Below are 16,703 nucleotides of genomic sequence, written 5' to 3' on the forward strand. Positions count from 1 at the left end.
GAGCGCACTGACCACCAGGGGGCAGCTCCTGCGTTGAGCATCTGCCCCCTGGTGGTCAGTGCACATCATAGCGACTGGTCGTTCCAGCAGTCATTCAGCCGTTTGGTCAATTTGCATATTAGGGTTTTATTATATAGGATTAATTTATAGTTATAATAAATATATCTGTTATGTATTAATATATAATCACTGATATATTTGTCATACAATTAATATTAATATATAATTAATGATATAATAATTATAAAATATAAATCTATTTATAATTTCACTCTTCCCTTTCAACCTAACGACATGTTTTCTTTCTTTTGGACTTTCTGCCAGAACTGAGGTCTGTAAACAAACAGTTAAGAATACCTAGCCCGGTTTGGCTCAGTGGATACAGCATCAACCTGCAGACCAAAGGGTCCGGGGTTCGATTCTGGTCAAGGGCACGTGCCTTGATTGCAGGCTCCTCCCTGGCCAGGGCCTGGGTCAGGGTGTATGCAGGAGACAACCAATAGATGTGATCTCTCACATTGATGTTTCTCTCTGTCTTTCCCTCTCTCTTCCACTCTCCCTAAAAATCAATGGGAAAATATGCTTGGGTGAGGATTAACAACAACAACAAAAAAAGAATACCAGAAGGTGGTCATACTCAGAATAATACTGTAAAGCAGTACTTCTTTCTACTAGATGAACCACTATAGTTATTAACACACACATACACATTTTGGAACATGATATGTTTAAATGAGGTACACCTAGACAGTACTTTCCTTATTAAATGAGCTAGTCCTAGACAGCACTTACGATATCATTACTGTAATACTGTAATGCCATGCCTACATAAACACAATTTTTAATTCTATTAAGAAGAAAAAAAGATATTTTATCTGTTCTAAAATACATTTTCCATATTTCAAATTTTAACTTAAGATCTGATACAATAAAATACAACTGCATATTTTGCATTCTAAGAAAAAGGCATAATTTATATCCAGGGTGGATGTTACTATGTTAAGGAAAATAATCTGATGGACTTTTTGGTGGAAGAAAGTCCTGGAGCAGAACCTTAATGGGTGCAGAAAGACAAAGAGAACTGAATTTCTCTGCAGGACAAAGATGGAATTTGAGGTCTCCTGTAAAAACTCTGGAGACAGGGTAGAAACCTGAAAAAGACAGAAGATAAATGTGAGAAACGTGTAAAGAAAGGTGCCTGACAACATGGCAGAAAGCTGGAGCTTCAGAAGAAATAATGGCCAATGATCAATTCAATTATACGTTGTCGTTTGTTGAAAGATGTGCTCCACTCCCTCTCAAAATGAGAAGACAAGTCCTCTCTATACACTGCCTATGTTTGTTAGTATGTGGTAGACATGGGGATCTGCATGTGCAGAAGGGGGTGTCAGCGTTTACCAAACTTATTTGCTGCTTGACCTACTTTATGGAAGAGTTTCATAAAGAGTTAAGACGTATGAACACATCAGGGGCATTTAGTGAAGAAGAAAAAACAGCCACAAATGGATGTCCAGGGAGAAGGAATTGCAACCTACACCGCTGGTCCCAATGCCAACTTTCCTGTCTTTTTTTCTATATAATTATTTATTGGCAGAGAGAGAGAAATTGATTTGTTGTTCCACTTATTTATGCGTTCATTGGTTGCTTCTTGCTTCCTATAAGTGCCCTGACTGGGGATCGATCCTGCAACCTTGGTCCTTGGCACATGGGGATGACACTCTAACCAACTGAGATACCCAGCCAGGGCTCGCTTCCCTGTCTTTATATCATACATACTATGCTCACCGAATCGCCACTTCAAAACCTGAACTTTTACTGCCTGGCACACATAAACTCTAAGGATTTTGGGTCTAAGAGTAGCTTTGTTGCTATGATCCCATCTCTCATTCTTTAGTCATCAGTGGCACCACCACCACCACCAAACACCATACCAATGGGATATTTAATTCAATTTTCTGAGAATTTTTTTTGCCACCCCTCCTATCCCTTATTTTATTTACTACCTCTGATGACTGTTGTTCCAAATGTCGTATTGAGTACATCCAGGCCTTTAGGTAATCCTGGTGATTGATCATGAGATTTTCCTAATGGTGCTCGTTGATTACTAAAATATATTGATTCCTTTTTATCTTTAATTTTCTGTTGAAATGTTGTAATAGGCTGTGGGTTTATCAATACATCTGCCTAAAGAAATCATACAAAGCACGGATGTAAGAACAAAAGAAGCAAAAATCTAAAAGCTGACACTCTAATCTATGGCTAGAGAGAAGAAAATATGATTGTAGATTGTACCACATACTCCTCATCACTGCTTTGCTCATCTTCAAAGGAACTGTAACCGTTAGGACTATGAAGCTTAAACATGTCTAAACATGAACTTTCAAAGGGGTTAAAAGGTTTCAATGGGGTTAAAAGACTTATGAGAGGAGCTCCCAGGTGACTTGACTCCAATATTCCAGAAAAATGGGAATGCCAAACAAAAGAAACACATGAATTCAACAAATGTTTTTTTCTGAATCTAGATTGTCCATTCAATGAATGGACATCTCCACTCACTCAATATATCTACTGGTAAGCACTCTCTAGTACCTCTAGGCAATAATCGCCCAGCCTTTGTCGTTCCCTGCAAAGCCTGACAGCGTTTCTTATTACTGTCAGAATATGGAGTGCAACTTGGCTTTTAATATCTGAGGGGAGGATACCAAGTTTGTAGCTTTAACGATTAATTTTTCCACATTCTTTTGGCTGCTATTTCGTGGATTCCCCCCACCCCACCCCCCAAAAAAAACTATTAGAGAAAGTTCATTTAGAAAGTCACAGAGGTAGAAGTGAGCCATAGAAGAAATGGGCACAGAGAATAAGAGGCAAAGGAGGGCCCTTGGAGCTTAGGAGAGAGAAAGGTGAAGGTAATGCCCCTGGGGGGAAGAAGAAGGGAAGGGGAAAGACACGAGAGTCAGAGTCGCCAGTTTGGGGTTGCTTTTTTCCAGTGCTCAAGATGTAGGGTGGAAAGGAGAGTGGAACTGATGATTTCATTTATACCTCGTTTGTGAATTTTCATTTTGGTACGTCAGTAGTAATATACAGGGAAAAAAGAAAAAGAAGTTACCGGTAGTGAAACTTGAGATCTTATTCCATGTGTCAAATACGGTGCAATTTGAGGATCATTTGCTCTGCCATAAAATACTCTTTCGGCTCCAGCAGGTGGATATCTGAAGTTGAAAAATTTTTTTGTCTCAGGTGGAGTAATTGGCTACAAACAGTGAGACAAGAAAATAGAATTATCAAGTACAGTTTTTAAAATATTAGGACTGATCTGTATCAGAGATTTTCAACCAGTGTGCTACAAGTACTTTTAAAACACGCAATACCTGAATATTTAGTCAAGGGCACTGACCTCTTTTCCCTTAGATTGTCAAATAAAAAAAATGACAACAACCAACACAACAATAGCCATCTGGTATGACTGAATCAAACTTACACCTGTTTTTTTTTTTCAGGTCGGCAAAAAATATATTTTGTTGGTGTGCCACAGAATTTTAGTTATTAGTTTATGTGTGCCATTGTTATCAAACCCAGAAAAGCTGTTATCAGACAGCCCCCCCGAGTCAGAGGAAGACGGCTGTCCCCTCGTCAGTTTTTATCAATCTCGTAGGAAAGATTTCAAACAACTGACAGTGGACAGCAGTATTGTAGCATTGAATGTATTGAGGAAGCAAAGCAAACAAATTTATTAAGAAAGCAAGGGAAGCAAATTTATAAAAAATATACTTGGCATAAAGCACAAGTGAGCACCCAGCTAATATGAGTGTCCTGCCTGGTGGAGGCTTAAGGTTTTATACTTCTCTGTCTACAGGTTTCAAGGTTCCACTGCCGGATATCTTGGGCACAGACTAGATTGCTTGGCTGTGGCTTTCCCAGAATTTATGAGAACATCTGGCAATTTTATGTTGGAAAATCTCAAGACTGCTGACTTCCTTGTTCAGTGAATGAGATGAAATTCTCTCTTCTCTCCTTCCCCGTTTCCCCCTCCTGCCTTAGCAGTTCCAAGGTGATTTAAGCTATGTATTCTCTTATTAGGGAGGAGAGGTATTAATCATTTGTTCTTAAGTGTCCTTGGTTGGGGGAGATAAGCTCTTGTTGCAAGCTGCCCCTGCAAGCTGCCCAAACTGCTTGGCTGTGTTTAATTTTCTTGTCTCAGTTTCTCTATTCCACTTGTCCTGGCTGACTGGCCTGTCTCACCATGAGATGAAAAAGGTTGAAAACTGCTGATCTATACCAATCAATGAATGCCCTTCATTGCATGCGTATAGTAAGCACATGGGGACCTACAGCTCCAAATAATAAAATGTCCTGAGATTTGTTTTTTAATGGAAATAATTTATTTTAAAAGTTACATTTAGAGAACAGTCAGGAAGTATCCAGGTTAGAAAGCACACCATAAATATTTCCTTTTAAAATAAATGGAATCCCCTCTGTAGCTTTTTATAAAGCTGGAAATCATAGAACTGGAATTTTCACTTCCTTGGATAAAATCTATAGAAGCCCTCAAAATACAATAAAGAATCCAAATCTAAATCCAATACATTAAGTTTAAACAACTTGCACAAGGAATATTGAAAGTTGTCTGTCTTCTAAAGTTCACATTCAAGGTAAAAATATAAACACAAATGCATATTGAAAATGCTCACCCTTGGAAGTTTTTCAGTCAAGCAGGTTGCAACTCTGTATCCAATCGGAATAACTTTCCCTGCCTAAGAACAACAACAAAAAAAGCCTCATAGTTGATCATTGTGGGGGAAATGGAGGGTGAGGGATGGGAAGGGTGGAGGGGCTTGTGGGTAACATTTCAAAGAATGAAATTTATTTCAAAATGCTTCTAACTTTTCAGCTACTTAACACAATTGAGGAAAAAAGTAAGAACAAATTGCAAATCTAAAGCAATCTTGATATATAATATAAACATTAAATTCTAAGTATATATAAGCATATGTTTTTACAGTGCTAGCATTGTAGTCCAATCACATGAGCTCTGTGAAAAGCTAAGGAAATCAACTTTCAGAAATAATCTTGTCAGAGTTCATATCAGTACAATGGGGACATGGCAATATTCAAGCTAAACTCAGGATAAAATGTTAGGTAATTCCAAGTGTGTGGGTGTGTTTGTGTGGGGGTATATTTCCACCAACACCCTAACTTTTGGTATACGCAAACACATCAACCACAGGCCCAGATCCTTCGGTTAATGTCCATTGTTCACTTGATTCAAATTTGAATTTTGTCTTTCTTTCTTTGCCCAAGACAAAGATTATAACTGTTCAGTCCCAGCAATTCAACTCTTATCTATTTCCCTTTTATCATTTCAAGGCAGCTGACAGTTATGTCTTCAATCTCAGTTGGGTGCTCTTTAGGTCTGGTGCAGAGGTCTTGTCCTGGGAATTTTTCCTTTGCCTTTCTTCAGAACTAGATTGCCCATTCCTCCCATCTACTCCTCCTTTTGGGTTTACTCCCCCATTTCCCTGAAGAAAATTCTTTAGTCATTATAATGCATAAAAAGCCAATTTATGATTCCTTACACCCTTGAAAATGTCTTTATTCTACTCTTACATTGGTTAATAGTATGACTTGGTAGGGACTGGTTAATAGTATGACGTGGTATGGACTACAAGGTAGGAAATATGTAATTTTCTTTCTGAATTTTGAAGGCATTATGCCAACGTCCTTTAAAAGATGGTCTTGCCTGTCTGGTGTGGTTCAGTTGGTTAAGTGTTGTTCTATGCATCAGGCACTTGCATAGAAGGACTTTCAATCCTTTGATTTTCAGACCCAAGCTTTACTATACCTTCTCCCAAAGGCTGAGCTTCTCAGAGACTGTTCCAGGCACATTGGACCATTTCTAGTGGAAATTACCACCTGATTCCCCTCAAACTTCATTGTTTTCCTGCTCTGCAAAAATCAGTTGCCATACTTCCATCTTCCTATTTTCTAATATTTATTGAAATTTCTTAACTAGTGTCTCCTCTTCTGTTTTCTTTTTCCTTGTGGCTTATTACCTTTATTTATTTTTTAAAATGTTTATATTGATTTCAGAGAGGAAGGAAGAGGGAGGAGAGATAAAAACATCAATGATGAGAGAGAATCATTGATCAGCTGCCTCCTGCATGCCCCCCCTCAACCCACCCATTGGGGATCGAGCCTGCAACCCAGGCATGTGCCCTAACCAGGAATAAAACCTGACCTCCTGGTTGTTTAACCACTGAGCAACACCAGCTGGGCTGGTTATCTTTAAAAAAAAAAAAAACTACTAAAGGCCTCAGAAATCAGGAAATTCTGTAATGACCCCATTCAAATATCACCAGTTGCCCTAATACTGTCCTTTATAGCAAAAAGAGCAAATCCAAGATTATAATGGATTCTCTGAGAAGCAGACACCAAGGTTAGACATGTAAGAGATTTTTTACAGAAAAGAACTGTGAAAGATAAAGGGGGAGGAGATGACAGGAAGAGCTTTTAGACCATGACATCTATGAAAGTGTTAGGAGCAAAAATAGAATATTGGGGACTAGCTATAGTTAAAATATATATTAATCATACCCTGTTAACTGAGATTGTCTTGTTCTGATTAAAGAATGGACATTCTAACCTGGCTGCAAGGTGTATGCCCCCAGGACCTGGGAGTCAACCTTGGACCTGGCAGTCAACCTTGGAATGTTGTCCATTCTTGTTCAAGAACTGTCTATTAACACAATAAGATTAACAACCTTGTTGCCCAAACAATGGAGTCTCTCCCCAGCCCCTATAGCCTACTTCCCCATGTAATCTTCCACCTACCCAATATAAGCCAGTTGGCTTATGGGGGGCTGCAGAGCAGATTTTTGTGGGTGACCTGCTGCTTTCCCATACTGCTGGCATCACTGGAATAAACGCTCATATATGATTAAACCCTGTCGCTGCTTAATTGGAGCAAGTAGTGACAGGCAGCCTGGACCCCTTGGTTGTCCGGTTACAAAAGTGTTGTAATGTACCCCGCGAATCACACAAGGACGCCTCAAGAAGTCGAATTAAAGAGTCACATTTATTGCAAATCCGGGACTATGATGGGGCATTTTGCTCTCCCAGATCTCATAGTGCCCGCCCCAGCCCCAACACCAGATTTATATAGGCAAAGATCCCAAAGGTATTGATTACATCCCAGGGTTTGGAATGAGGGACCTGGTTTGCAAAAAAGCAGTTTACAGAAGCAGAAGCAGTTTACGTAAGCATGTTATCTAAATTATAGTTTTGGGTCTCCGGATCACTGAATTGACAGAAACACATTATCTAGAGCCCTTGGGTCTTGGGAACCACTGAGTCAACAGGGACACGTTATCTGGAGCCCTCTGACCTTGGGATAATTGTGCTGTCCTTCCCAGGTAAAGGGAAATGTGCTTTCTAAGACCAGTATGACTACAACCAATGGGATATTCATATTACTATCAATAGGGTATTCAATCGAATTGGATAATTTATATAATTCAGAAAATTAAAATAACTTTTCTACTATTTTAGCAAGAAAATAAGTACAGAAACCAAGCAGCAGGGTTAGAGTTAAACTACAGTTTCTACCTGAGATGATTGCTACCATACTTCAAAAGGAGTGAGGGAAGGAAGTATTAAGAAGAAAGAATGTTGGCACAAAGAATTTAGCACAACCAAATGTCCTGGGCACCAGGACAGATACCACAAATTCCTTCACTGTTATTGTTATCATGTTAATTGTTGACTGTTAACTATTCTGTACCCACCTAAGTAAAAGAAGTATGTATCCATTATTTTACTCTTTATCCAATCCCAGAGGTTTCTCCCACAGCCCCCGCCCTCCACCACTAGCCCCACTTTGCTTTCTCCTACCTCTCTAATCTATCATCAATGGATTTCATGTAACCCACCCACATCTCCTCCTTTGATTGAAATGTATAAAAATAGGTGAAAAACCGCCATTCTCTGGAGCATTATCCCAATCCATTGAGATTCGGCTTCCTGGCAATTGTCGATAATTTGGCTCAAATAAACTCACAAAAATTCTTGATGTTTTTACCTTAACACTTTCAACAGAACGGTATTTAGAAATCAAGATCTGTGTTTTGGTGTGCTCATTATTACTAAACATTGTTTTAGGTCCTCTGAGAAGATAGAATTAGGAAATGTATGTATATACACAGGCCCCCACACACTAGCATCTGTATCAACTCTATATTGTTTAGTTAAATGTGTGTAAATACATAGATATGGATTTTGACATGGACACACAGAGAGACAGATACAGAGACACAGGTATAGGTATAGGTGTAGCACCACTTTCCACCAATAACGCCAATTACTATCCAATACAGAAGAATTATTTCTATTCTTCTCATATTTGTAGGGTTTTTTTCTCTATGAGTGAGAACTCTGGTTCCTATTGTCCTCAATATATTTACTTATCTGTTTAGGCCTCTGTATGTAACCAAATTCCCACTGCACTGACCAATTCCTTGCTCAGCCACTTCCTTGCTCAGTTCCTAACCATACCAGTGCCAACTCATGTCACCACCTCCTCACCATTCCCCAATATTACAGCTTTCAGTGACCTATTTTACTTCTTACACAGTTGGTTTTCAAGATTTAAGTCAACTTAGGAAGGTTGATAAAAACCAGTCTTGGTTGCTAAAGAGCCAACAACCCATAATCATGTCACCTTCTACTCTCTAAACTCAGTGTGGGCTAATATTATGGTTCCATCTTCCCACTGGGCCTTGTCCAAGATCACTGTGTTTTACCCATAGATATTCCTAATTCTGAATATCTCAGAGAAAAAGATGTGATAGTATCAATTTCTTTCTGCCCAGAAGGCCCTGAACCCATTATGCAACCACCCACTTCTCGGAATTCTGCAGAGATTGGATCTTCACAAATCCATACAAAATAAGAATTTTCAGTAACAGGGCTTACATAACTAGCAAGTTCTCACAAGTTTTACAATTAGGTGATTCATCTGCTTCTACCCATTTCTCAAATATCTACCAGGTTCCCTAAGTATAGAACAGGAAAGAAAAATAAGGCATTCCTTTTACATGACTTTTACCATATTATAAAGTCATTTGTCTATTGGTCTTGAGTCTCTAAACCAGGGGTCCTCAAACTATGGCCCGCGGGCCACATGCAAATACAAATATTGTATTTGTTCCCGTTTTGTTTTTTTTACTTCAAAATAAGATATGTGCAGTGTGCATAGGAATTTGTTCATAGTTTTTTTTTAAACTATAGTCCGGCCCTCCAACGGTCTGAAGGACAGTGAACTGGCCCCCTGTTTAAAAAGTTTGAGGACCCCTGCTAAACTCTAAGTGTTGTAATATACCCCGCGAATCACACAAGGACACCTCAAGAAGTCGAATTAAAGAGTCACATTTATTGCAAATCCGGGACTATGAGGGGGCATTTTGCTCTCCCAGATCTCATAGTAATAAGATGGCTACAATACCAGGTTTATATAGGCAAAAATCACAAAGGTATTGATTACATCCCAGGGTTTGGAATGAGAAACCTGGTTCGAAAAAAAAGCAGTTTACAGAAGCAGAAGCAGCATGTTATCTAAGTTATAGTTTTGGGTCTCTGGATCACTGAATTGACAGAAACACATTATCTGGAGCCCTCGGGTCTGGAATGAGGAACTTGGTTTGATCTAAATTACAGTTTTTGGGTCAATAGGGACACGTTAACGGGAGCCCTCTGACCTTGGGATAATTGTGCTGTCCTTCCCAGGTAAAGGAAAATGTGCTTTCTAAAGACCAGTATGACCACAACCCATGGGATATTCACATTACTATCAATAGGGTATTTAATCGAATGGGTTAATTTATATAATTCAGAAAATCAAAATAACTTCTCTATTGTTAAACAAAGCTAATAAGTACAGAAGCCAAACAGCAGGGTTAGAGTTAAACTACAGTTTCTACCTGAGATGACTGCCACCACACTTCGTAAGTTCCTTGAAAGCAGACACATATCATTTTTCAGCTTTGTAGCCACAGTGCCTAACATACTGTCTCTTCATCGAAGGCACTACAATTGGTTAGCCTTTCTTTGAACCTTTCCTTCCTTCTTCCTCTATCACAACCAAGTAGGGCTTAGCCCAGAAATATGAAGACTGTTTGCTGTTAGAAAATGAACCATTTCAATCTGGAAAAGGTGTATTTCAACCAATGGGAAACATTTTAATAGCTCAAGGTCTATTTCTGATTTTTAAACATTCTTAGCAAACTCAGAGTAGATATAGGTGTCCTTAACTTGACACATCAAAAATATTCAGCAAAAATAATACTCAATATTGAAGCATTAGAATTATTCCCATGAAAGTCAAGAAAGAAACCTTACTATCAATGTCATTTTATTGATCATAGGCAATGCAATGATATAGAAAATAGAAACAAGAAGCATATATACCAAAGAAGGAAAGATAAAAGCATCAATATGATTATTAACCTAAAAAATCCAAAAGAAGGTGCTGGCTGGGTAGCTCATTTGGTGTGAGTGTCATACTGATATGCCGAAGTTTTGAGTTCAAACCCTGGTCAGGGCACATACAAGAATCAATCAATGCATGCATAAATAAGTGGAACAACACCTCTCTCTCTCTCTCTCTCTCTCTCTCTCTCTCTCTCTCTCTCTCTCTCTTTGAAAAAGGAAAAGAAAAAATGAAAAGCAATACAGGTTGTTGACCAAAAAAGAGCATTCCATGTAAATTGAAAAAGAAACATGAATGTTAGAATACAACATGGCCCTAACTGGTTTGGCTCAGTGGATACAACGCTGGCCTGAGGACTGAAGGGTCCCAGGTTCGATTCTGGCCAATGGCACATGCCCAGGTGGATCACAGGCTCGATCCCCAGTGTGGGGCATGCAGGAGGCAGCCAATCAATGATTTTCTCTCATCATTGATTTTTCTATCTCTCGCCCCCTCCCTTCCTCTCTGAAATCAATAAAAAATATATTTTTTAAAAAAGAATACAACATGTATCTCAGTGAGAGGACTGAGAAATGCAGGCTAAGGAATGAAATAAAGGTCACAGGAGAAAACAAAAATCAAGAGGAACCACTGATGTGCACAGAAAACAAAGCTGACATCTAGAAAGGGAGGCAGAGAATCAGAGAAGATTGGACGAAGTAACAGCTAGAAAGAGTCCAATGGGACAAGAGATATCAGAATCCCAATGAAATATTGGCAGTTTGACTCCACAAACCCAAACACAAGTATCATCAGGTTATCACCCCTATAAAGATATGGCGATACACAGTTCCCTGGGAAAATACTAGAAAAAAAAAAAGACTTACACTTGGATAGCACGGCATTCGATCAAAAAATTTCCCAGAGTAGATGGGTCTGATGCGATCTGGAGGTTCTACTCCTGGTTCAAAGTTTTCAGCCTCTCTTTTCTCTTCAGGTTGTTGGGCGAACTGGCACTCAGAAGGTTCAATCACCAAGCCCATTAGGGGCTCTGTATTCTTCATGGCATCTGGCTCCTCTGGTTGGGGCAGCCCAATGTCCACCTCCACGGGAGACGTCATCTCTCCACTGGGCTTCATCACCACACAGGTGGGCTCTTTTTCCAGTTCCTGGCTAGGTTCCACACCCAGGGCCTGCTGCTTCTCCACTGATGGCCCAAACTCGACAGGGGCACCAGCCGCAGGACCTCTCCTGCTCCCCAGAGCCTGCGGACTTTCACACACCATCCCCGAGGGATGCTGTATTCTCCTTCCAGAACACTTTGCCAGAAGACACTCATTTTCCGGCAACATATCCAGGGAAGGTCTTGTTTCCTGTGAGGCTGAGACCCTGTTGATTCCTAAATTACTCCTCTCCAAGGGGGTCCTAGAAATATCCTGTCTTTTTAATCTAAGTTCAAGCCCCTTATTCAATGGCGATTTTGTTTCTGAGGATGCCGTTCTCTCCTCATATTTATCACTAACCAAGGGGCTCTCCCTCCACTGGGAATCTTTTCTTAATCCTCCCCTGAGCCCACACTGCGTGGGAGATATTGTTCCCCTGAACACCCTCCTCTCTCCTACATCATCCTTTCCTTTGTGGGTTAATCCGACTCCCATGCTCGGGGGAGACTTCCTCTCAGACACCCTCGTGCCTCCAACAGCACTCATCTCTAAGGGGAAACCTGTACCGGTCCCAAGGGAAGTTTCCAATTTCTTTGGGGGCTCTAACCCTTTGGAGGACCCTACTCTCACGAAAGAGCACATCTTCGCTCCCCGCTACTTTCTACCTACCACTTTACACCTATGGAGTTCACAAAGGAAAAGGAGCTCAAGTTCTGTTTACCGCGTTACCTGGGAAACCGGGGTGTGGCCAGGCGGGCAATTCTTTCCCTGGGATCCCAGTCCATCTGCCCATCTCTCTCCTCCTCACTTCCTCTCTTATTCTCGTCCCCCGCCCCCCCCCCCCCCTTTTTTTACTGGATTTGGATGGCAAGAAAACGTAAAGGATGTGCTCTTGGACACTAGAGCAAATGCTCACCAACTTCTCTGGTTTCCCACGCAATGTAGTCCTTTCAGGATGGGATCAGCCATGGGCTACCTCCTGGCCATTGGCCTATTCATTTTACTGGTAATCAGGGAATAAATAACATTCTTTCTGTTGGTGATCCCTAATTTTAGGTCCTACCTTATGCAAGTGCATGCACACTGCATTTAGTTGTGTGTGTTTTTTTTTAGCACTAAAGAACTACTTTATTATTAAATTATTACATTTCAGTTATATTTGACAGCTGGGGTGTAGAAATACCTTAAAGTCTTTGAGGACACTAACATTTTAGTAACTAGGCTTTCAATGACATTTAAAGTAAATATGTTATTCAAGTTTAAGTAAATATATTAAAGTTTGAGATGTGCTACACAATAATGCATATTGATTTTTTTTATTTGCATATTGATTTTTTAAAAATATTGTGTTAAACTCAAACTTTGTTTTTGAGTTTCAGATTTTTCTTTAAATTGGGTTTACACTCTGTCAGGTTTTATTTTTTTGAGTGTGACTGGCTGGAGTGTAAAGAATAGATTGCAAAGGCAAGAGTGTGCATTAATTCCAGTTTATATAAATGCTAATCATAGCCTAGGTGTTGGGATTAGGTCACGTTTTGGGGATTAAAGAATTCTTGGTGCCAAAACCGGTTTGGCTCAGTGGATAGAGCGTCGGCCTGCGGACTGAAAGGTCCCAGGTTCGATTCCGGTCAAGGGCATGTACCTGGGTTGCGGGCATATCCCCAGTGGGAGATGTGCAGGAGGCAGCTGATCAATGTTTCTCTCTCATCGATGTTTCTAACTCTCTATCTCTCTCCCTTCCTCTCTGTAAAAAATCAATAAAATATATTTAAAAAAAAAAGAATTCTTGGTGATAGAAAGGACAATTATTCATGGGAGAAAGAAGGAAGAATTGAAGATGATTCTGCCCTTCCAAGTCCGGTGACTGGGAGGCTGTTAATACCAGTCACCAAGCAGAAGCAGGTTTGTGGTGGTACGGGTTTGATTTTGGACAGACTGTTGACATGCCAACATTAATGCAACATATCCGATTTCCTGATTCTTCCTGGGATTGTCCAAGAGGTATTACCATGACTAACATATTATACTAGCACAACCCCTTGGGGATAAAGTGCCACAGATACCATTTACCTGTGACACATTACATTCTTCTAGTTAGTAATTGTGAGTGATCTAAAAGACTGGCTCTTCAAGGATTCAAATCATCTTCATTGCATAATGTTGACCAAGCACCCACGGGGTATCTTATCCCAAGTACACATCCTAGACAATCAATATTGATGCCCTCACAACAGAGCTATAAATGGTACACTGAAAAGTAGCCATTATCCTGAGTGAAAAATCAATTTAACAGTCTACCAAATTACAAAACAAAATTTTTTGTTTGTTTTACTTCAAATGCCTGGCCAGACACTGCCTACTGTGTGAGATTTAACCAAAGCAGCCTGTCTTATGCAGGTCTGCAGTGGAGGGTAATGAATGTTTTGGGTTGTCTTTCACTAGAATTTGTGCTTAAGAGCTCAGGTTCTGGGGCTGGCCTGCAGGTTAGAATATAATTTCATCACCAACTCAATGCTGATTTTGGACAAGTTACACAATCCCTGTGCCTCAAATTCTTTACCTGTAAAACAGGTATGCCTCATTCATTAATTCCACAACCAAGACTGAAAAAGACTCCGGACTGCCAGGCACTGTGCTGGCCGGACATTGGAGAGGCCAACTTCAGGCGACTCCTATAAAGCATTTAGTACAGTAACCCAAGAAGGGAAACTCTGAATAAAAGTTGCTATTATTTTAGAATGTGCCCTCTGCTCCATAAAAACAGTAAACTCACAATAAAAGCAAGTGATTATTTTTAAAAAATATATATCTTATTGATTTTTTACAGAGAGGAAGGGAGGACAGAGTTAGAAACATCGATGAAAGAGAAACATCGATCAGCTACCTCCTGCACATCCCCTACTGGGGATGTGCCTGCAACCAAGGTACATGCCCTTGACCAGAACCAAACCTGCGACCCTTCAGTCCCAGGCCAACGCTCTATCCACTGAGCCAAACCAGTTAGGGCGCAAGTGATTATTTTAAGATTTCCCCACCTAAAGACAACTTTGGGGCCCAGCTGGTGTGGCTCAGTGGTTGAGCATCAGATCTATGAACCAAGAGGTCATGGGTTCGATTCCCCGCCAGGGCACATGCCCAGGTTGCAGGCTTGATCCCCAGTAAGGGGTGTGCAGAAGGCAGCAGATCAATGATTCTCTCTCATCATGATGTTCCTACCTCTCTCTCCCTCTCACTTCCTCTCTGAAATCAATAGATATATAGATATAGATAGATATAGATATATAGATGATATAGATATAGATATATTTTTAAAAGACAACTTTGGGGTTAGGGAAGGTCTCTAGCCTCTTTCCTAAAGTACCACTTTCTGCCTTCACCAACCAACCCTTCCCCCGGGATATAATGGGGGGCACTCTCCTGTTAGACAAGATCCGTAACCGGGGTGCCAGGGTTGGGGTGCTGCGGGGTAGGGTTAAGGGGGACTGTGAGTTAATATTCACAGAAGGAATTCGCCGCCCCACGTGGACCGGGAGCAACAAACCCAAGTTCCCTCCCTACCTCCCGAAAGCAGGGCGGGCAAGGAGCTCCCCCCGCCCCCGGCCGCCGGGAGCGAGACCGCCGCCCAGATAACAATGGCGCCAGCGAGGGCGGGGCCCCGCGCCCGCGGGGAGGGAGGCGGCGGAACTGCCGGGCCCACGTGACACGCCCACCGCGCCCGGCGACCAGCGCCCGCCCGGAGGGTTTGGAGAGGAGCCGGGGAGCTGACGGAGCGGGGTCCGACTGGCGGCGACGGGAAGTGACGTAGGGGATTCGTTCGCGACGTGCGGCGACGTGGCGGCGAGGCCGGCGCCGGGCGGCGGAAGTGGCTTCTGCGCTGGGGCTGGAGTGTTTGTGTTTTGGTTCGCGAAGGAGCCCGCGGCCGCCCCGAGGGGAGGAGGCAGAGGAAGGGGGAGGAGAAGGAAGAATTAGTGGGAACTCGCGCGCCGGCGGCGGTGGCGGCGGCGGCGGAGGAGGAGGAGGAGAAAGGAAAGAGGAAGGCGGAGCGGAGAGAGGCGGGGACCGAGGCCGACGGGGGCGGCACCACGGCGCCAGCCCCGCACCGTCCAGTCTGAGGGGAGCGGCGCGAGGAGGAGACGCATCGCCGCCAAAGCCACAGCCTTCTCTCGGGCTCCGCCAGGGACCGGCTGCCAGGAGCTTCCGCCCCGCGGCCCTGCGAGCTGCGGTCTCAGGTAACCGGGGCGGGCCGGGACCCCGGGCGATCTGCCGGCCACAGCCTGTCGGGCCCCTGCCGGCCCCGAGCCCCCGCCCCTCCCGCCTCTCGCGCGCCAGTACCCGGGACCAGAGAGCTGTCGAACTCGGCGTCTCGTCCTGCCGGCCCCGCGGACACCTCCTTCAAGAGGCTCTGGAGGATCAGGATGTGCGGTCTGGCGGAGGGAGCGACGGGTGTCACCCTCTTCCCTTCTCAAGATGGCGCCGCGAAGGCGTCTGGAGGCCGCGGCTTCGCCGGCCCGGGGCCCTGGCGGTCTCAGGGGAGAGGGGGCCGACGGCCCCAACCAGGCCCGACTCCTGGGGAGAGGCCCGGAAGGGTGGCCCCGGGGCCTGGCGGGCCCCGCTGGCTCCGGCGACCCGGAGTTGAGCCCCGGTGATTCAGGTGTTCTCTGTGGAGGAACCGGGGCCTACCGCAGGTGTGAATTCGGGGAGCCCCGCCTACCCTTGGACTTCCGAAGACGGGCCTCGGAGGGAGGAGGTGGCCCATCAAGATAGGCTGTCTGGAGATGCTTGTCTGATCTGAGGAAGGTGGTGACCCGCGTCTTTGCAGAACTCCAGACGACTAGGCCCCTGGACACGCTCCCCGGGCGGAGACCATGAGACCTGCTCGGCTGTCGGGGGGAAGCTGGTTACCCCCGATCGACTCGGACCTTTTAGGCCCTGAACGTCGTCGTTCACGTTTGTGGGTTTTTGCCTTGTTTAGTGCAGGTCAGAGTGTGGAAGCAGTTGCCGTTCACTTAAGTAGGGAGAAAAACACGCACCTGGACACCTCTGTGACAATTCAGGACAGCCCGGAGACTTTATTGTTAATG

General features: G+C 43.1%; 2 protein-coding genes across 5 annotated transcripts in view; one reads left to right on the forward strand and one right to left on the reverse strand.

The window, feature by feature from the left end:
- The window catches only part of EFHB (EF-hand domain family member B), a 43,420-nt gene extending 28,924 nt beyond the window's left edge, over positions 1 to 14,496 (reverse strand). The window contains exons 1-4 of the mRNA XM_059664064.1: positions 11,347 to 14,496; positions 4,689 to 4,751; positions 3,107 to 3,250; positions 2,004 to 2,184 (exon numbers count right to left, since the gene is read on the reverse strand). Coding sequence (XP_059520047.1) covers positions 2,004 to 2,184; positions 3,107 to 3,250; positions 4,689 to 4,751; positions 11,347 to 12,264 — 1,306 coding nt within the window. The 5' untranslated portion in view covers positions 12,265 to 14,496. The remainder of the gene's footprint in view (positions 1 to 2,003; positions 2,185 to 3,106; positions 3,251 to 4,688; positions 4,752 to 11,346) is intronic.
- A 1,217-nt stretch (positions 14,497 to 15,713) lies between these two features.
- RAB5A (RAB5A, member RAS oncogene family) overlaps positions 15,714 to 16,703 on the forward strand; it is a 36,752-nt gene continuing 35,762 nt past the window's right edge. For all 4 annotated transcript variants that reach the window (XR_009448562.1, XR_009448563.1, XM_059664062.1 and 1 more), the window contains exon 1: positions 15,714 to 15,851. The gene's annotated coding sequence lies outside the window, so the exon portion shown is untranslated. The remainder of the gene's footprint in view (positions 15,852 to 16,703) is intronic.

This window comes from Myotis daubentonii, chromosome 14 (assembly GCF_963259705.1).
Source record: "Myotis daubentonii chromosome 14, mMyoDau2.1, whole genome shotgun sequence".
Taxonomy (NCBI): Eukaryota; Metazoa; Chordata; class Mammalia; order Chiroptera; family Vespertilionidae; genus Myotis; species Myotis daubentonii.